At 38.2% G+C, this 21,894-nt stretch overlaps 2 protein-coding genes across 4 annotated transcripts; one reads left to right on the forward strand and one right to left on the reverse strand.

Annotated features, from left to right (window-relative positions):
- Window positions 1-1,869: 1,869 nt before the first annotated feature.
- Window positions 1,870-10,972, forward strand: LOC103999326 (uncharacterized). Of its 3 annotated transcripts, none has more exons than XR_010479911.1 (9): window positions 1,871-2,225; window positions 3,310-3,437; window positions 6,784-6,840; window positions 7,056-7,169; window positions 8,328-8,396; window positions 8,499-8,582; window positions 9,186-9,344; window positions 10,185-10,358; window positions 10,515-10,583. XR_010479911.1 is itself a non-coding variant. In XM_009421049.3 (9 exons), exons 1-9 carry the CDS (start codon window positions 1,955-1,957, stop codon window positions 10,773-10,775), a joined length of 1,041 nt encoding a protein of 346 aa, XP_009419324.2. In that variant the 5' UTR covers window positions 1,872-1,954; the 3' UTR covers window positions 10,776-10,972. The 3 variants fall into 3 exon arrangements, 2 of the variants coding, with proteins under 2 accessions (XP_064940398.1, XP_009419324.2); XM_009421049.3 differs by lacking the exon at window positions 10,185-10,358 and adding an exon at window positions 10,698-10,972 and having other exon boundaries at window positions 1,872-2,225; window positions 10,515-10,595; XM_065084326.1 differs by lacking the exons at window positions 9,186-9,344; window positions 10,185-10,358 and adding an exon at window positions 10,698-10,972 and having other exon boundaries at window positions 1,870-2,225; window positions 10,515-10,595.
- A 586-nt stretch (window positions 10,973-11,558) lies between these two features.
- On the reverse strand, window positions 11,559-21,668 carry LOC103999327 (nicotianamine aminotransferase 1). Its single transcript, XM_009421050.3, has 7 exons — window positions 20,934-21,668; window positions 20,152-20,491; window positions 19,837-20,055; window positions 18,019-18,078; window positions 15,584-15,739; window positions 15,276-15,369; window positions 11,559-11,940 (listed from the first exon to the last, which is right to left on the reverse strand). Exons 1-7 carry the CDS (start codon window positions 21,221-21,223, stop codon window positions 11,819-11,821), a joined length of 1,281 nt encoding a protein of 426 aa, XP_009419325.2. The 5' UTR covers window positions 21,224-21,668; the 3' UTR covers window positions 11,559-11,818.
- Between the last annotated feature and the right edge of the window lie 226 nt (window positions 21,669-21,894).

Consider the following 21,894-nt stretch of genomic DNA (forward strand, 5'->3'; position numbering starts at 1 on the left):
ACAACAACAAAATGCTCCTGAGTTCATGACATGCCTTCTTTTTACTGATACTGTTCGTCGTCACTATCGCTACCTTCCTCACAACGTTACTGAGCTCCCCCGTGAAGTGATGCATCTAACAAAGGATAAGGATTCTAATCATCTGGTCACCTTTAATGAGCCCCAAACCCCAAGTCTAAGGAGGAGGTACCAAAGAAATGTGATGCTGATGAGAATTAATGTGTCTCTCTCCTTGTGCAGTCCTATTCCCAGCTTCAATCATGGTACGATGTGTTTTGTGTCGTTTGATTTTGGCCGTCCGATGCCGCGGTCTTGTTACCTTCTGCCGGCCTCCCAAGTGTCCCGGTCCCTCATCACGTTGGCCTGCCTCCATGGGACGACAACCAGATCTCCTGTTCCAGCTCGGGCATCCGAAGCATGATTCATGAACTGCTTGAGATGATCACCCAATGCTGTACATGGGGACAAAGAAGTGTCCCCAAGTGCAGGACAAGCTTTCTTCGCCGCCAATGATGTTCGTCGTCCATTTCCACTGCCTGCATCAAGAGCTTGTTTCCATGAAATGATACTCTGGCGACTATTCTAAGTGCATTATCCGTGACTTGAATCTTCTTCCACTTGTGCAGATCAAGTTATCTCCCAACTCTATGTCTTTTGTCTCTTGCTCTGAAGGTGGAGCCGTCTTTGACTCGTCGAGTCCCCTCAGGAAGTATGGTTGAGATGCGAGATGGGAGATGAGAGGAATTCGATGGTTGGATACTTCTCCGTACACAAAGTGGATAGAATCCAATTTAAGTCCACCATGTTTTGGACGATTGTGGGAGGCTGTGACCTTTGTGCTTCGCTCGGAAACGGCCAAGCAGAAGACGTTGCTCTCTTCACGTCAAGTCTCGATCCGTCCTCAACACCGAACTATGAGCTTCATGCATCACACAGCATCTAGGTTGTTGATTCTCGTGCACCACCTTTGATGCATTTGTAATGCCGTCATGGCCATGGGGGGGATCACATTGCCCCACGACAGCTTTGGTGGGTCTCTGACCGTCATGGGTTTTCCGAAATGGTAAGGTCCATCAGTGCCTGGAAATGGTAAAATCCTCATTCCATCGCAATCACAGCTACAGTGCTTTCCCTCAACTTTTCCGTACGTAGTTGATGCCACTCTCAAGTCTAGGGTTTCTGCATCAAAGACAAGTCCACAAGCATAATGGTTTTTCCTGCCCTTCTCCCTATCTGAACTTTTTCGTAGGAGCCATGAAGAACGCCCTGCAGCTTGAGCAGTATTCTTATTGCCTTCAAATTTAGCTTGCCGTGATCCTAGTTGATAAATTTGATTGTGGTGGAAAAACTCTCTGAGATCCTAGCTGCTCTCTCTTCTACTGTGAAGATATGCTAAAATGGACTACATGGATAACAGTTTGCCTTCATGGTGTCTTTGGAATATATGGATAAACAGATTCTACTACTAAGTGAGCCCATGGCTGTAGGATAGAGTAGCAGGTAGGAATTGACTTGGGATGTGATTGATTGAATGATTCAGTCACAGGATATGATGGAGAAGCTAATGGAGAAAGATGAAAGGAGTAAGGTTGCATCACAGGTTAGGATGGAGACAAATGTCTATGGCCAATCAAGTTGTGTGATTAGTAGATATGCGAAGAAAGAGCAACGGTCATATCTTTGCCTCAATTCTTGTTTTATATATATTTACCGAGTCACGCTTGGTGAGTCAGCTCGGGTTAACTGCCAAGTACCAGTTGAGTGATAAGGAGTCCGGAGTTGAACTGCTGTGCTGCAGCCGGGCCGAACAAACCCGGAAAACTATCATGTGTGTGGTCAGCCTTCCACTGTTTTAAGGGTGACTCGATCCGACCCAATCGCAACACGGACTCGATTCCAATCTCGATCTTGACGAAAGCGGTTGTAGACGGCGACGAAAAGCCCATAGACGTCGATGGCTTCCCTGACCTTGGACAACGCCCTCGTCTCCCTCGTGGCCCTTCTTCTCCCCCTCCGGCTCCTCCCCCTGGGTTACCGTCTCCTCCTCCGAGGAAGAGGAAGATGGCGCGGCCTCGGCCGGTCCGGATCGGCCCGATCCATCGTCCTCCTCGCCTCCTCTGCTGTCCTGCTCACCGCCATCTTGGGGATCTCGGACACCTCGCCCTCCGGAAGTGGTGCCCTGATCTCCGAGATGGAGGACCTGAGGCTCAAGACTGCTCGATTAGGTTGTTCATCCTGAAGCATAATTCCCACTCCCTCCTTGTTCATTTGCGATTCCGTATTACGTATGCTTCGATTCAAAAGATGAGAAGTGTTCTAGATAAAGAGGAGATATTCCAAAGTTAGGACTACGTTGGCTACTATTCAAAAGATGTTTTTGTTATGGTAATAGTTGATATTTTTGTTTAGAATTGTTACCGTTGAGAAGATTAAGTTTCTAACCTAAGAAAATGTTGAAAATAGGTAAAATTAGCAAATGTCTTTGAGAAATTTCCCATTCTTTATAGGGATTTTCTATGAGACCCTGGGATTTTAGGGAAACATTTTTTAAAATCCTACCCAAGAATTTTACTCTTCAAGCAAGTTTAGTTTTACAGGCACTACTTCTTTTTATTATCAAAGATAATACTTTGTAAGCATGTAGATGCAGTGGAATAGAAATTTTTTTTTTTTTAATGTTGCAATAGATCATCAGCATTGATCAGTTGATACTTTTAATTTCCTGATTGAAATTGCTAACCCTTTTCGCAATTCATGAACAATGACCAGAGTATCCATTTATTGAATTGGAGAGTTTGACATTTAGTAGGATGGATCAGCTAATCTTAGAAATATATATGTCACTTAAGGGACTTGAATAACATAAATATGGTCAACACTACTTACCTTTTTCTTGTGTATACAGAAGTATTGTAGTTAAACAAGAGAACCTCAGGATAATATGAAACTAGCAGAAAGATGATAAAGTGTTCATGATATATGAGATAGCATTTTTCACATTAGTTATGTTGTATCTGACAACATTCTAGCATTGTCAGAGTAGTTCACCAGGCCTTGATTTGCGGTGAAACTAGGTGGGCCATGGTAAATGTCATGAACTTGGGAGAATCGAGTTCTCTGTCTAAGAAACAAAAATTGGCAATTGTGATGTCATCCAAAAGGTTTTTGCAGAATACGATTATACTCTAGATTTTGTCATGATGTTTATGCATTTGAAATTGGTTATCATAAAGATGTCAAAAGTCAAATATGTAGAACTCCAAAAATTCTATTATACTTATTTAAGTGAGTTGTTGGTAAACATTGTAGAATCGATTCTAGAAGAGAGTATGGAAACCATAAATTCCAAAGAAGTTCATTTAGAAGAGAAGTATAAGCTAATTGGGGAGATGGAAGAGAAAATCCAACTTCTACAGAATGCTCTACATGAAATTAAGGTATGCATTTGATATTCCTTAGCAACCATTTTTATTGTCCCCAGCACTACATTTTGTTTGAACACATTCATATTGCATTTTTGTTTAGGTTTTAAGTTTTACGAACTTCAATGTGTACACATTTTGTATTTGAACATTAAATTGATACATGGCTTAAACATATTGACGTAGGAGTACAACAAGTTTTGATACCAAATTTTATTTAGGACAAGTTCATGACAAGTAAATGAAATATTTTCTAAATTGGGAATAAAAGAAGGGAAAGAGAGGGGCAAAGTAAAAGAACAATAGCAGTGAATGATGGTAGATAACTGAAAAAAAAATTCCATACTCACTTTGACTCAAGGAGAAACTCCCAGTGATAAAGGTCACACACCCCTGTACGACTCTCATGTTGATGATGGAATGATACATTAGAAAAGGAATTGCGGTTTTACACCACTCTCACATGATGTGAAAAAAAAGAAAAAGTAGCTCGTGATCATCATTTTACATAAATGTATAGTAGCATGCTTAATCTCCAAGCCTGCCTATCCTAGATTCTGATCATGGTTCCAAATAAGCAATTAGAGTAACATTAGTGTCGTTCTGAAACTTGAACCAAATAGGAAAAAGAAGCAAGAACAGCTTGCAATTTCGAAGTGAATACCAACTTGTTTAATCCCCAGGTCATTCCTCAGGTGGCTTTCAGTCAGATTGTTACTGCAAAGAATTTGATAGGACATAATATCACTATCCTTAAACTTTGTCCAGAATACGGTTTTGGGAGGCTGGTTTAGAGCCAAGTCATCACTTATCTTGAGTGTAAGGAACTTATTGTATGACATAACTTGATTTGACAACGAATGAGTGAAAACAGAAACCATTTATCTTTGGACTTGGTTGTGCTAGTTGGGTTTGTGGTTGTGTTTTTAATAGGCGCTATGGCGCTCAGGCACTCGGGCTTCGCACGACCTCCAGGCAATGCAATTCATTGAAGTGTCGCCTGAGCGCTTCTGGCAAGCGCCTGAGTAAAAGTGGCATAGGACAAGAAATTGGAAGAGAAAGGGGCACTAACCTGAACTCCTGAAGGCGAATATAATAGAATCGATCAGTGCTCGACGACAGAGAATCGATCTGTGCTCGGTGGCGAATGGGAGGGCAGAAGATGTGATCTCATTAGAAGGCAAAAAGCTACGATTTTAAAGGCAAGATGGGGGGATGCAATGGCAAAAGACGTGATGGATGGGAGGGTAAAACACAAAAGTGATCTCATTAGAAGATGAAAAGATAAGGTTTTGAAGGCGGTGGATGGGAGGGAGAAGTCTTGTTGGAAGATGTGATCTCTCTCCTCTCTCTTTCTCTTTCACGGTATACCTTTTCTCACGCCCAAGACGCGATCTGTGATGGACACAATAAATAGCACTCTTCTTCTAATTTCGTTGCGTCAAGATGCCAATTGACTCATCTATTTCTAGATTTGGGTCAGAAATCATCCTCTCGAATGGGATTAAGCTCAAATTATGAGTCAACTTAGGCATAGCAGTCAAAGAATTAAATCTTGTAATATATATTTCAAGTCGGCTATGTGATTTCAATTTGATGTGGTATTTTTATTTTTATTTCTATGATCATATTTATTAATTATAATATATAGCTTTTATATTTTAATATTTTGAAACACCTTGCTTCACTTGGGCCAATGCCTAGTGCCTCAAGCTTTTTGAGACCTTGGCATCTTTTGGTGCCTAGTGCTTTTTAAAATACTGGTTTATAGAATGTTGCAAATGGAAGAACTCTTAAGCTCTTAAGTGTAGCATTAGGGGAAGGATCTGGAAGCACCTTTTGCATTTTAGTATCATCACATTTTGCAATTCAATGCCCCTGCCTGGGGCTAATACAAATGGTAATAATGGTCTATGAATATAAACAATGGTCGGAAACAATGATGTCAAGAGATTTGTGACACGACATAGAGGAATGGATATATGACGCTATTACAGATTCGAATCTATTGCCATATATAGATGGAGAGATTTTGAAGTGGTTTTCAACAGTGGTGAGGTTGGATGAAGGGGTAATTGGGAGTTCATTCTTGAAGGTTCATATCTAATTGACTTGTATGTCCTATGAGTAGACAGTTGGATTGGTTGTTCAACTGATTGAAGTGAAGTTGACCGAGCTTCTAGTTATATTTTCGCAGCAAAAGCTTGGTTCAATTTGATTAGCAGACCCAAGCTTTCTCAAGATGTGTTGGGTTTCGATGATTGAGGTTGACCTAACTGATGTTGCAACCTTTAAGTTTGCCACCCTCTCCTTTTTTTTTCCTTCTCCTTTTTGTAGTTAAGTTTGTAGTATTTCCTACTCCCCTCCTGTTGTTTCCTTCCCTTGCTCATACTTGCATTATTTTATTTTGACTACTACTCTTTTTCTTCTTATCCCTATCCTTTTTACTTGTGTAGTGCCTCCTTTATATTGAAATTTTCTCTAAAGATGCCTTGTTAGTCTCCATCTCCTTTGCTTAATTTTTTAGAGGTCCACTACATCACACTTACCCATTATTGTCTGGAGCAAACTAAAAACCTTTGTTTTATTAAATAATAAAAAAATAATTATGTCAAGAAGATAATTTATGAAAAATTAACACTAGGGATTAGTGAGGTCGATGACTAGTGCAAGTACTCTGACCTGCAAGAAATTATTGGCTCTAGGATTAATCTCATACTGTCTTGCCCTTTCATGGTGGACCCTAAAAGAAACTCTGAAGGTATTGTAGTGACTAAATGCAGCCTCGTTAGGGAATAAATTGTAGAACACTACTAAAAGTTGTGAAGCATCAACAGAGCATTTTTGAAGAATTTATTGAGGTATTGAGTATTGGCTCTTTATAGGGTATTGAGTCTCCCTACTATTCGATCATTATGAGACTAAATGCAGCCTCGTTAGGGATTAAATTGTAGAACACTACTAAAAGTTGTGAAGCATCAACAGAAGATTTTTGAAGAATTTATGTTCAATTGTCAGCTTAACATAAGCATATTAATTGGTCCAAAAATTCTAGTCTAAGGAAATTTTTGCCATGTTCTATTTGTTCCATATTCAAAGTGGTTATTTTCAGTTTATTGTGCTTAAGTTTAATTGACCTGTCAACCTGCATTTCCATCATGGATTAGTAGAGAACTGAGAAATGATTTCTGATGTTGTTTAAATCATGATTAGAAAGGAAAAATTAAGGTCTTGTTCTTTAGTGGGCATAATTTGTATCTTTTAATTGATTCACGAATTAATTTTCTTTCAATAATTTAGCTTGTGACATAGCTAGGTAGTCAATGGATGGATGATAACTATATTAAGTTGTTTCTTGCAGGGATCAGTTAGTGACTTATTAAAAGCTGAAGACCGGATTAGTGCTCTGGAAGAAGAGGTCTCTCTCTCTCTCTCTTATTTTTCCTTCATTCAACTGTATATGAATATATCTGCATGATGTATGCCTGTGTGGTAGGTGGGAATGAGTCTGTTGTTACATGGAGCATGCTTCTCAGTTTGTTGTGCTTGTACTCCAATATCTTTGAATTCAACTCTCGAGTGCTGTCTTTGAGCTATCTATTCTTTTGATACATGAACTTGAATTGTTTGCAGGTTCAACTTCTATTAGAGCAGTCAATGAAGAATGAGAATAACATCCAGACTTTAGAGTCATCAGCAGATGATGCAAGCCAAAAAATGGAGGTCACGGATTATGAGATCAAAAAGGTCATTTTTTTGTCATATGTGCTTGTTTTTAGCATTATATTTCAGTCAAAAAGAATGCTGATGTGAAAATTATGCTGTAAGAATAAAATGCATCACTGTTGTCACTGGTTTTATTGGTTGCTTCAATTTTTTTTTTTTTCGAATTACAGGATAGCTATATCTTGTGGATTTCAAAATATTGCAGAACGAACATTTCTGAACATATTGGCCTGTCCTAGACAATGCAGAACAAACTTTTGAAATTGTGGAATTTTAGCTACTGGGACATCCTGGTCTTTGGACTGTTAAATTATATGAGGACTCAAGGTCATGCTGCTGGGTTGGAAATACATGTCATTGCTGGTATGGTATGGCATGCAGTATGTACCTTAATAATGGTCTTTGGGCTATGTAGAATTTTCCACCAGAGAGAGTTAAAAGCATCTTGAAATCAGGGATAAAAGTTAAACTAACTTCAAACAAGTAGGTGGGAGTTTAGATTCAAAAATCTTTTTCATCAGAAAGGGTCAATCAAGGGCAAAGAAGTTAAAAGCCCATTTGAAATTTGGATACATCTGCCACCTTGACAAATCATGATAAACAATTAGTATACTGAATACCAATTGTTCTTCTATATAATAGCCCAACTACATAGTTAAATGATAGGGTGATACATTTAGTTTATTGATGTACAGGAATAAAGTGTCTATAATTTTGATACACAATCTCGCATTTTTTATCCTTTTGTTTAAAAGAGAGCGTAACCTTTCATTTGGAAGCAGTTGTATATGTTTGACCTAGACCTGAAGATGCTTGTAGGACATTCAAATAAAAAGTAAAGTGAATTCATATTAGTTTTGGTTAGCCTTCTATCAATGAGAAGTTATAAAATTCCACATCTTTACTTTTAGCTAATCAAATTGTTTTCCTATGATATTAGCTTAACAAACAACATAAATATCTTTTAACATCGCCTATGTGATATTTCTGAAATAAGATGAGACATAGCATGCAGTTGACTAAAATTATTCCTGCAGAAGCTTTCAAGATGCAATTTAGTTTTTAACTCTTTTATTATCTTTATGAAAATTAATTCTTATTTTCTAAACTCCATTTTGATGAAGTCAAAACCATTTTTATATGAAATAAATTATTAGACTTTGGTACTTTTATGACCAGATGGACAGTCTTGTTACAGAACAATGGATTCAAATACGGCAATTAGAGCAGGCATTTCAATTAACAAAGGTACATTGTTACTGCAGTATATGTGGTTTTACCATGGACATACTTGCTGAATACTTCCAGTTATTAACTATAAGCTTATCTATTTCCTATGTTGTTACCTAGATGATGACATCAAAGGTTCTTAGAAGAAGTCTACAGAAAGATATGAACAGAAGTAGAAGGCCTAGCAAGTTTGCCATGAGCAAGGTACTTGAATATTGGACTTTCATTTCTGTTGATAGTCTAAATAATGCAACTAGAGATGGTCCTTTGGTTTCAAATATTACATTATTTTGGACAAACTTTTGTGTCTAATTAATTTGGTTCTAACTAAGCTATGAAATATTAAAAATTATAAGTCCGGAAAACATGTATATGGTATACCATGTTTCAGTGTTGTGAATCACATCATCATCATTGGAATAGGATAATATAAAATTATAGAAGTTTGTTGAAAGATCTCAAATTTGTTGCACTTTGTTGAAATTAAGTTACATACAGTAGTAGAATCAAGGATTTTTCAATTGAACTTTGAACAACAAGGAATATGTTTTGGTGCTTCACATAATTTAATAAACTATGTGAAGTTTATTTGAGCCTTTTATTCTGTCATGCTGATTGCAGTTGCAGGCTAGATTTTTTTCTGCTTATAAAATGGTTTAATACATTCAATTGTAAATTTTTGGAAGTTGTAGAAGGCAAGAATAGGTGCTACTGGAAGATCAAATTGTTTTGTTTTGACATCTTCCTAGTTGATGCTGATAGCAGACTTTGGATCGGTTGTTCCTGATTAGTCCAATGTCATGCTAGGTTGTGCAATTCATCAGGGGCATTTGTCGATTTCATCTCGCAGAAGTTAATCTACCTGATTCATTCTTTCTGAGGGCTTCTTTTTCAAAATCTTCTATATCTCGAGCATACAATCAGCTCAAACTCTTGATGTCAGTTGCTCAAGAATTTCACTATGAGGTGCTAGTCTTTCACATTATTCTCTTATTGATTGTCAGATATAGTTTCTTTATCTGTGTGAATTGCTTTTACCATACTAATATCTGGATATTTCTGCATCTGTAAATATAACCAATGATATCAGGATAGGATATCCTATAATGATAAGGCTTTGTTTGATAAGTATTTGTGATGCAAATTCTTTTGTTTCTGGAATTTCTTATAATTTTTTGTTCTCACTAAAACAATAGTGTTTATCTCATGCATGTAGCTCTTTTAGCATATCAGTGAATAACTTTTTTACATAATCAGCTGCAACCATTACTATGTACGATGGCTTCCTTGCATGTCAGGATTTGTTTTATGCTTTTGCACCTGCTAGATACTGTCATATACCAGAAGTTTCAGACTACTTGAGTTATACGGATATAGCATCCAACTTCTGGAGATATGAAAAAAAGTGGTTACAAGCTTTCAGCCTTTTGTTTATGCTTCTTATAAGTAAAACATTGTATGCTGTGTATTTGTCTCTTTTCCTCTCCTCTGTATATTCTCTTCAACCTGAAATGCTTCCTGAGGCCTTTTTTTTTGGGGTTCTGCTTGATGGAGTCATCTTTATGATTGATAAGAAATATAACAAAACTCTACTTAGGCTTTCCAAGTAGGACATCAGCATCCTTAAGAATTTCCCGTGTGGCAATACTAGCTACGTCTAACATTATTCCTTGTGCAATTTTTCCAACATGTTTATATTGCAACCTAGACTAAACTTCCTTCGTAGTGTCCCCTGAACTATGCTCATGTAAGTATGCTTCAAATGACTAGTCAATTCATACTGCCCACATATCCTTCATCCCTCAGATATCTTGCTGGTTGCAGTCCTTTCCCTCCCTATCAATATGTTAACTAGCTGCCTCATGCTCCTTAATGTTGTTCAAAAGTCTGGAGTGAGAATACCTTTACACTGGAACCAATGCTACCAAACTATAATATTCTCGGTGATCAATCTAAGGGACTTTGGCTGATAAGTTCAAGGTAAAGGTTAGTTCTGTTCATAATGGTCAATTCTTTTGGCTGATGAAACTTCAATCAGTTAACATGATGCTGGATTCTTTCCCTGTTAGATGCATTACTAATCATCGTCTTTGAAGTTTAAACTTGACCTGATAAATGTCAGTTCATTTCTTTCAGCTACAAGGTTTTATTAAACATGAGATGCAAATGCATGAGCTCACTGCAGGTCTTGCCAACAATTTGGTCATCTTTATTCTGGTAAGTCACCTCAACTTTTTGCCGTCGACCAGTATCAAATCCTTTGCATCTTCCTTTTGTACTTGCTAGAAGTTCATATCTAACCATGCTTTGGTGATCCAGGCTTCAACTTTGATGATTGCACCCATAATTTTTGCTTGGAATGTCTCTTCATCATGCTTCAGCTTATTGAAAAGATGATACTTGTCGATTTAGCAAGCAGAGATGAAGGTCCACCCTTTGTAAAACTAGTATATAGTTGTGTATGTACTTCCCTTAGTGAGCAAGTTGGTTTTTGTGTTGCATAAAATGTCTTTATGTGAGTAGGCATCGTTCTTAGCTGTACATGGGGTTGAATCTTGGATTAAATTCTCAATTTCGAACATTTTATTCACTCACATTACGTGTTTATGCAGCTGATGACATACAAACCCATTGGATTGTGTACATGCAGCAATCTTTGTTGGCTAATTAGATGCAAAAATTTAATCAAAGTCTCTCGTTGACTGAGAGAAGATCTATAATCTCTTAATCATGTCATGTATCAACACATTCGTATCTCTCAATCATGTCATGTATCAACACATTCGCATACCCATATATCCACGTGCCTACATATTCAATTATTGTATATTTATATTGTATTGAGTCCGTAAGAGATACTATCAATTTTATAGTCGGGAGTAGAGAGTCTAAGATAAGTAAATAAGAAAGTTCTTCCCATCAAGATCATATCTTAAGAAATTCTACCATAGAATATTTTTCTATTAGTTGATAACCATAATTAAAATTCAATCATATCCATAATATATCTTACCTAATTAAATAGATCAATATAATCTAACATATGAATCCTTAACCAAAATAAATGGATATTTCACTTGCCAAAAGTTCTTAGTTTTCTCCAATAATTCATCTATCAATCACTTGAGATGACAAATGAATAGGAAATAACCAACAATTCCAGAAAGAAATGAAAGACCATAAAAAATATGAACTCTGGAGTTTATTGTATTTAGAAAGATACCAAATTCATGACATAATAGTAACCTCACATAAATCTGCAAGTAGGATGTACAACGCAGTTTCAACAATGGGTTGCTGAACATATCTTGCAAGCCTACTAAGATATCTCTGCTTGCTTGTTTTTCTGATCACCATATGCAACTACAATTATTTTGTGGAGTCGAGTTGTTGAGATCAATTATTTTCTGATCACCATATGCCTCCTAAGATATCTCTGCTTATGTGCTGTTCTTCGTGTGCCGGTGGCAGAAGGATTTGAGCCTACCAAGACCTTCTTCGAGAGAAGAAGGGTCCATCGCAAATGTTACTCGGAGCCAATTTTTCATCCCCACTGTTACCCCTGCACCGAACCTCAAAGTGGTAAATCTTTTACTTACAGCAATACTAACAACAAGAACAAAACCTACACTGATAAGAATTAGCAAATAAAAAGAAACAAGCTACAGGAAGAGAGACTGGTTCAACATGGTCTTCAGTAAAATATTTGACAGCATTGTCAATAAAGAAAACAAACAAAGCGATGTTTACGTACAGTCTTAATGCAGTAAACAACCAAAGATGATGTTTACGTACAGTCTTAATGCAGTAAACAACCAAAGATGATCAAAAGAAAGTGTTACACAAAATTTCATGTGTACCATAGAGAACTCAGTTATAGCCGGAGTGTTTTTTTAAATTTAATATGTATACCATATGTCATAATTGTAGATTTTTTTTAAGAATAGGTGCAATGATCAAACAAATCTTCAGTAAATGGGGATATAAATTTGTAATTACCATATCAATCATATGAGGTCAAAGAATAAATCTGAATTTGGACACGTAAATTACGAGGCACTGATGACCAAACCTGCATGCAGTTGATCAATAAAAGGTCAATGGATAAATCTGAATTTGATGTTTATATCAAGCTTGGTAATACCGAATGATACCGCCCGTACCTGATCAATAAAAGGTCAATGAATAAATCTGAATTTGATGCTTATATCAAGGTAGGCAATACTGAATGATACTGCCCGGTACGGGCGGTACGTACCAGTCCGACAGCATACCGGTACGTGGACCGTCCGTTACCGCCTGGAACGAAAAATAATAATAAAATAATAATAAAAATATATATATATATTTATATTTATATATATATTTTAGAAAAAGGCGACGTTCGGCGATGTCGTCGAGGCACCTATTTCGGATTATATATATATATTTAAATAAACGAGGCGACGTCGTCGAGACAATGCGACGTCGTCTTTTAAATATATATATATATATATATATATATAATCTTTTATATATATATTAATATATATATATATATATATATATAAACGAGGTGACGTCGTCGAAGCGACGTCGCCCCGCTTGGGAGAAGAGAGAGGCGACGTCGCCGAATTATATATATATATATATATATATATATATATATATATATATATATATATATATATATATATATATATATATATATATATATATATATATATATATATATATATCAAGGTATGCAATACCGAATGGTACCGTCCGATACGGGCGATACGTACCGGTCCGACGGCATACTGGTGTGCGGACCGTCGGGTACCGTTATAGTGCTACAGTATTATACTGTAGTAGTGCTACAGTGTTATAGTTGTTAGGATCGAGAGCACTAAGAGGGGGGGGGGGGGGGGGGGGGTGAATTAGTGCAGCGGAAATCTTTCAGCGATTAAAAACGAAAGTTGCGTTCGTTTGATAAAAACTATTTTGATGCAAAAGCCGATTCTAAGAATACTTATGATTAAGTGCAGTTTATGTCTAAACACAGTTTGCGTCTAAGCGCAGTTTACGCAGTTTGCGTCTAAATGCATATTGCGTCTAAGCGCAGTGCAGTTTGCGTCTAAACGCAGTTTTACGTCTAAACACAGTTTTACGTCTAAACGTAGTTTTACGTCTAAACGCAGTTTGCGTCTAAACGCAGTTTTACGTCTAAACGTAGTTTTACGTCTAAACGCAGTTTGCGTCTAAACGTAGTTTTACGTCTAAACGTAGTTTTACGTTTAAAAGTAGTTTACGTCTAAAACACAGTTTTACGTCTAAACACAGTTTGCGCAGTTTATGTCTAAACGCAGTTTTAAAGGGATCTGAACTTAGAAACTTCGTTCGTAAAAGCGCAGAAGACAGTTTTGCAGAATCAAAACGTAAACGTAAACTGTAATGTATGAAAACACTGATTTACGTCTGAATGCAGATTCGGAAAGATCAGCACTTAGAAACTTGTTCGTAAAGGCGCAGAGAGCAGTAGCTATGTAGGAGGTTTGCAGTAATGATAAAGTGCTCAAAATAAACGCAAACCAAAGATTTAGAGTGGTTCGGTCAGTCTTGACCTACTCCACTTTTGGCTTCCTCCACCGACGAGGTCACCGACGTCAACTAGAGGCCTTCCTTCAATAGGCGAAGGCCAACTACCCTCTTACAGATTCACTCCTTTTGACGGGCTTAGGAGACAACCCTTATAGAAGTTTTCTCTCCTCTATTTACAACTCAAACTTGAAGAATAGAAAGAGGAGAACTAGCAGTTTTGAGCTCTAAGAAACACAGAAAGATAGCAAGATTTCGAGTGTGTGTTCAGTGCTTTCAGTGCTGAATGGGTGGGGTATTTATAGGCCCCAACCCAGTTCAAATTTGGAGCTCAAAACGATCAAATCCCGGAATTCCGGGATCAGGCGGTTGCACCTCCTGACTGGAGAGGTTGCACCGCCTTGCAGAGCTCGAGGACTGAGCCCAGGCGGTTGCACCTCTCTGTCAGGGGCGGTTGCACCGCCTGAGTCTGGCTCGGAGACTGAGCCCCAGGCGGTGCCACCTCTTGACTGAGGCGGTTGCACCTCTTTGCCAGAGCTCGAAGACCGAGCTCAGGCGGTGCCACCTCTCTGTCAGGGAGGTTGCACCGCCCAGTCTAGCTCGAAGACTGAGCTCAGGCGGTGCCACCTCCTGGCTGGGGCGGTTGCACCGCCCAGTCTCGCTGGGAGGCTTAGCCCAGGCGGTGCCACCTCCTGGCCTAGGCGGTTGCACCTCCTGGTGCAATCAGGGTCCGAATGGTTAGCTCCATTCGGCCCAATTTCAGTCTTTCAAGGGCCCAATTGCCCCAAGATTAAGCTAATAGGATCACCTCCCATTTTCCAACTTAATCAATGTGCTAACTACGATTAGATCTAAGACAATTTCTGCAGCTTTGCTTCGGTGCGTCAATCGGTTCTTCCGGCGAGTTTCCAGCGAACTTCCGTCGATCATCCGATGAACCCTCGGTGATGCTCCTGCGGACTTCTGGCAAACTCCTGGACTTTGCGACGATCCACTTGGCGAGTTCCGACCATAGTGCTACAGTAATAAAAATAAAATAAAATTATTCGGTACACCAGGGTATACCGCTCGGTATACTGATACCGTACCATACCGAGCCCGAGTCAAAACGCCAGTACGATATGATACGACGAACCTTGATATATATAATATATATATATACCGAGCGATAGACCGCTCGGTATACCGTTTCGTACCGTACCGAGCGAACATCGAAATATCGATACGGTATGATATTGCGAACCTTGGCTTATATGGACTGTACTAATAATTAATCTAATATTGGGTTGGATATATAAAACATCAAGTGAAAACTTACTCCTAGCAAATGTTGCTCACCTGGCAGTATTATAACAGACTCCTCTTTGGCTAGCTTACTACAGAAATCAATATCATCATGGATGCCTTCCAAGTGAGACAAATTCAGCTTTGCCTGCATCACATACCATCGACTTAAGAACTTTGATACAAGTAAAATTCTTCTGAGATTTGGCTCTGACCCCTCTTACTTTCAAATCCCATCTTGCCTAGATCAGCTCATCTATCATAGCATGCCCCACTAAAATGTGGTGCCACGTAGATGGATGGCTGGATATTGAAACAGAAGTGCAATTAAAAACAGATGCTCAAAAGAAAATGGGTCTCACCATTACAAACATAGAACCTTCTGGTTTACGAGGGCATGTAATGCAATCAATCTCCTTTATTTTGTCATAACATATGTCTGCTGTTTTCCTCAGCAAATTAATGATTTGCTCAAAGAAATCATCCTTGGTGTTCTCAAGGATTTGAGGAACAGCTCCCTGAAAGAGTAAATTTTAGGTTATACCAAACTAAACTGGAAAAATGTCCACCGAAACAAAACAAAACAAAAAGAGAGAATCTATTCAATAGATGATAACGAGAGATAAATGACTTTTTATATTCATAGGAAAATGAATAAGTTTAAATAAACATGTTTTTTCTTGAACGTCTTCTTGGAAATTTCACCAAAAAAAAAACATGAAGTTCATTGTTTTCAAACAAAAACCATTAAAGAACATCAGTAAGAGCAAACTTAATGATCCACATTAAAGAACATCAGGAAAGAGTAATTAATGATTATAATAAAAAAGACTTTTTGAATACTTAACCAGGTCTTAGGACAACAGAATCAACCAACATAACAATGTAATAGTGATGACCATTAATAGGAAATATAAAGAAAAAAAGCAAACTTTATCCATCTGGAGGAATTTTAAGATACCATTTCTAGAGAAATAATGAGGTGAATTTTGGAGAATAAAGAGGTCCTTCACACAAATATAAGTGTCAAAGATAAGAATAATTCTTCACATACAAGTGGCTACATTGTATTGTCTTGAAATTAACAAAGCGATCGAATTCCATTTTGTTCTTTTGGATAAAAAAGAGGTCCCTCCCTTGTTGAAGTTTAAAGTACAGCTCCATAAGCAGAGGGACCACCAGGAGACTAAGTTAGTGAAGAGCTGCTCAATTCCTAAGAAAATGTATACATGGGTAGGCGATACACGGGTAGGCGGGGGAGAGAGAAGGAATAAACGGATTTGACTCCTTCCTCAAATAGTGAAAGAGCAGAAGCCGTAGAATTGCCAGATTATGATGTACCAATAAATGGTATCGGTGGCTGGACCCATACAAACCAATCGATATCGGTGTACCAATAAACGGTACACCAGTATATACCAAAGATTCAAAGAAGAGGAGAAAGGAGGAGGAAAGGGAAGGAAGAAGAGAAGGCAATGAAGGAAGAAGACGAAACACAAGGAATAAAGAAGAGGAGACAGTAGAGGAAGAGGAAGATGGAGAGGAGGCAGTGGAGGAGGGAGGAAAATACCCGATCGGCAACAATGGTGCACGACAAAAAAAAAAAAATATATATATATATATATATATATATGTATATATATATATATGTATATGTATATATATGTATATGTATATATATGTATATATGTATATATATATATACATATATATATACATATATATATATATACACATATATATATATATACACATATATATATATATACACATATATATATATATATACATATATATATATATATATATATGTCGTCCCAAAAAAAATAATATATATATATGTATATGTATATGTATATGTATATGTATATGTATATGTATATGTACATATATATATATATGTACATATATATATATATATATATATATATATATATATATATATATATATTTTTTTTTTTTTTTTTTTCTGAAGAAGTGAATATTATAACAAAAATCATGACATGATGCAAGTATACCGATTGAATATAGCACGACAAACAATCATTTAAGGTTGTCATAAAATCAAGGGAACCTATAAATGTCATAAAGATGAGTAAATTCATGTAGAGCAGCAAAAGCAGATTTGGTTAGATATAACAAAGATAAACAATATGGTCCAAAACTGTATAGTGATATTAAATGGTGCTTAACGGTAAAACAGTTGCTGGCATCGAACCCAAATCATTAGGATAATTGCTATTCCATTTGCTTTGACAGCTATTGGTAATTTTATGGTCAGAAGAAAACTCAGAGAGCAGAGAAGAAGGGGTTGGTGTGGGAAAGGAGGCCATTGAAGCAATGAGGTTTAGGTTTGCTAATAACTTTCAAGCCATTGTATTTTCAGCAAAGGATCCCAAATTTCCTTATCTTCAGCAATTTTGCCATCCAGTGGCCATAAACACTAACAAAGTGAACAACCAATGCATTGCCACTAATTTTACCTGCTTATTACATGGCTAACAACCTTTTTGGCTTCTCTGAATTTGTAGAGATGTCCTACAGCATGATTACAATTAAGATTCTCAGTTCAGTTTAAATGCTTAATCTCTAAACTTGACCATGGTCATGTCTTAAGTGTGGTAGTCAAGATTCTCTGCCACTCTCTTTGTGATGTTGTTTCATGGGAAAAGTGACCAACAACAGAAAGAGGGAAAAGCAAATGTGACATAACAAAAAGGATGCATGAATTACATAAATCATCTAATTATAATTACACATGAAGCAATAATCAAGAATAAGGGATGCATTGTTTTACCTGAATAAAGGTTGCAGGATCTGTTGTGATATTCAGCATGATTGTGATACTGTCAACAATCTAAAGAATGAAGCATGTAAGTATTCATTCATATTGCTTAACAAAGTCAATAAGAAATCCAAGCTACCATACTCCAAAATAACGATTAAACCCAAAAGGTATTGTTATGCCAATAAATTTACTGGTTTTAGCACGAATTTAATGAATGGTTCAGATTGTACTTTAAACATTGCAGGTTATGTTCATTGAACATATAGATAGGTTGGATAACCTAATATATTCTATCCCTTTGCTCCTTATTATCTTAACTTCCAAGCTTACAAACACCTCAGTCAACTATATAGCACATGTTCATTGACCACAAGGCTTCCATATTTATTTAATTCTGAACCAGAAATATCAATCTAAATTGGATTCAACTGAGGCAAAAATAAAGTGCAACTAAATTATTGTCTAGTGAACAATTTTCATTGCTACATTTATGGGGGTCATATGAAGTCAGCCAAAATTAGCTAAATCAATTAGATCAATTGATTTCCATCCAGATAGACTGTCGTCTCAGCTGATCTGAAGCTGTATCAGAGCAGAATAAACCAATTGCAACTAAATTCAGCATGTCTCAACTGATCCTACCAATTACAATAGATTGCTAGCCAACTAGTGTAGTCACCGGATACCCAGATGCTCGCCTAGGCACTCGGGCGAAGTGAGGCATGGCCAAGCAACTTCACTCTATTGAATTCTGGATTTTGATAATGAAATCAATCAATAAGTTTATTGAACTAATATTTTTTTAAGATAAGTGACAAAGAAAATATATTGATCATACACTCGGACCACTGAAAGGGCAAATGTTGAGCCGAATGATTGGTCAATATGCTAGAGAACAAACTTTATACTAAAGGTTCAGACATCATGTCGAAAAGAACGGATATTACGTTGGAAGGCCAAACGATACGCCGGAAGGAGCCAACGATATGTCAAAGGTTTATATAAAGGGTCGTAAGATCAGAAGACATGGCAAAAGCTTCGATGTTATGCCGGAAGAAATTGTTAAATTGAGATCGAAGTGTTTTATATAAATTTAAGCCCAAGCTTATAGCAATCTTTAGGCTTGAGTCTGGGCTGAAATTGAGCCCATTAGAAGGCCAAAGAAATGACCTATACCAAGTCTGGGTGATGGTACCACCAGGCCCATGAGATGGTACCGCCTAAGTCAGTTGATAACACCAAAATGTTGTCAGCACTATCGATGGTAGTACCGTCAGTTTAAGTGATAATACCACCTAGGGCAACGATGGTACCGCTTGAAATTCAAATTTTACGAAGGTGGTACTGTCGGAGTATAGATTTGCAGCTTGTATCAAAAGTTACAATAGTAGTACCATCCAGTTTTAGTGGTAGTACCACCCATACTTCAAAATTTTAAAAATTTAAATTTTTAACTATATTTTTAAAATCTTTTAGGGTCTATAAATATCTCACTCAAGCTTGGTTGATAGATCATTCATTTTTTAGATAGTGAGGTGTTGTAAACTCTCATTTTAAGCATAATTTGAGTCGAATTTGGTCATAATATTAAGTTATATAAAGTGAAAGATCTTTTATTAAAAATGAGTATGAAGGTTATTTTCTAAATCTGAAAAATGAAAAAATTATAATAAGGTAGTTGATCATCATCAATTGAAAAAAAAAAAAAATCCAGAAAGATCATCCTTTTTAAAACCAACAAGTTGTTTAGGAAGAATAGACCTCAAGAAGGTACTGAACCTAACTAGAAATGCTTAGGAGTTGTATCTAACCAAGAATGGCAATCACCTTAGTTTCTTTGAAAACACCATTTGGGTCACTTGTCACAATCCACCCAAGACGCCAACCAGGTACCACCCATCTCTTTGATATAGACCCCAAGGTAAGGACAGGAACAGTGGACCCAAAAACACCCATTGGCACAAAAGGGTTACTCCCAAAAACCAAATGGTCATACACTTCGTCTGCAATGACCATTATGCCAAGTCTCTTTGCAGTGTTGGCTACCTGAAAAATAATGACCACATTTTATGATTTAATATTTTCAAGATCTGCCACATTAGTCGAACTTACAGGATCAGAGTTTCATCATCTAAAACTAACCTCTGCCAAGTGCTGATAGGTGAAAACATTCCCACAGGGGTTACCAGGGTTGATGACCACCATAGCGACAGTGTTCTCATCTGCCAGAGCTTCCACAGCTTCGAGATCAATCTCCCAGCCCTTCTCTGGGAGAAGGTCAAAATGGCGAACCTCTAGACCATTAACACCAGCTCGAGCCTCGTAAAATGGGAATCCAGGTCTAGGCAGTAGTATGTTCGCACCCGGACGGGCAAGTACAGAAAGTGCTATCTCGATTGCCTGGCTGCAGCCCGCGGTGAGGAAGATGTCATCGGTCGACAGCTTATAAGGGAGGTCACGTGAAAGGTACTCCGCGATAGCGCTATCATCAGGCCCACAGCGTCAGAACATTAACCATACAAGAAACCAGTGAAAACTTTAAAGCATTTGATAGCGATCACTACCAAAAAAACGAACATGTTACAAGGAATGGCATTTCGTGTAAAGAAATGACACCAACCATGAAAAGGAACAAAACAAAACCAAAAGAACGATATATGAATCGTCTGGAAGATGGAATATTCTTCGAAAAGAACTGTCTTTTTAATCAAAATATCATCTTTTTAAGAGGACCACTGAATCCAGCTTCAGAAATAACTAAGCATCAATGGAAACTCTAGATTACCGAGGCAACAACATGAATAACAAACAGAACTGAGACAAAGCAACGGAGCACAAAAGAACAACGAAGATGGACGAAAATTTTTCATTTGTTTCTTTCTTGGTCTTTCCATTAAGGTGATATTGTTTTCAGGGAGAATCACCGTCGAGCGGGAGGAACCCCGACGTTGGGGGCATAGCAGTTGAAGTTGGCGGATCGGACGGCGGCGACAATGGCGTCCTCGGCCACGGCGGTGGTGCGGAAGCACGGGAAGGCGGAGGGGTCGCCGTGGCCGAGAGGGAGCACCGGTCGGGGGCCGTCGTCCCGGATGTTGGCGATGACCTTATCGAGGACCGCGCGGATGCTGGAGGCGGAGACGCTCGCCAGCGAGGCGTTGGGACCGAAGCGCCATCGCCCCGCCGCCGCTGCGCCGTCGACACCCCCGTTATCCATCGCGAACCTGGCTGTCGATGGTGGGACGGCACGAAGGGTTAGGGTTCTCGAGGGCTCATGAAGGGCCACCTATCGCTGGCACTGGCGACCGAGGGAGGGGGGGACGTCAGGTGGAGAGGCGTTACCAACACGATTTATTAGGACCGTGAATTGCTTCTCACACCCTCCAAAGAAGCCCCACGACGAAACCGGGACGATCTTGACCGTCCACACCATCATTCTCTCACAATCTTCGTTGGTTTGTTACGCGGGAAGGTCTCTGCTGCTTGCGGAGTACGTTAAGGTCGAGTCGGCTTGAAAGCAAGGAGGCGTTGGGCCTGTGCGGACGCCGACCGCCGTCGACCCCTGCGCACGAGCTTCCAGATCAGCGTCAATCGGTGGAGCCCACCGTCGCAGCCAGAAACAATGAAAGCTGCTTGGAGTTTTTCGATGGACAGCGATCACGAATTCCGTCATCCTGATTAGACGACGTGGACGCAACGGACGGGACAAATGGGTGCGTCATGGCAGTTTGTCCTATCCCATTGGTGAGCCCCACATGGCTTGTCCTATCCCATTGTTATAAATATATTTATGATGTTTTTAGTAGAACGAATTCTTAAAAAATAATTTAGTTTTAATTTTCAAAATGATCTTAGACCACTAGTTTTCTATTTTAGAGAATTTTTTTG

The sequence above is a fragment of the Musa acuminata genome, chromosome BXJ1-9 (assembly GCF_036884655.1).
Source record: "Musa acuminata AAA Group cultivar baxijiao chromosome BXJ1-9, Cavendish_Baxijiao_AAA, whole genome shotgun sequence".
In the NCBI taxonomy this organism is placed as follows: Eukaryota; Viridiplantae; Streptophyta; class Magnoliopsida; order Zingiberales; family Musaceae; genus Musa; species Musa acuminata.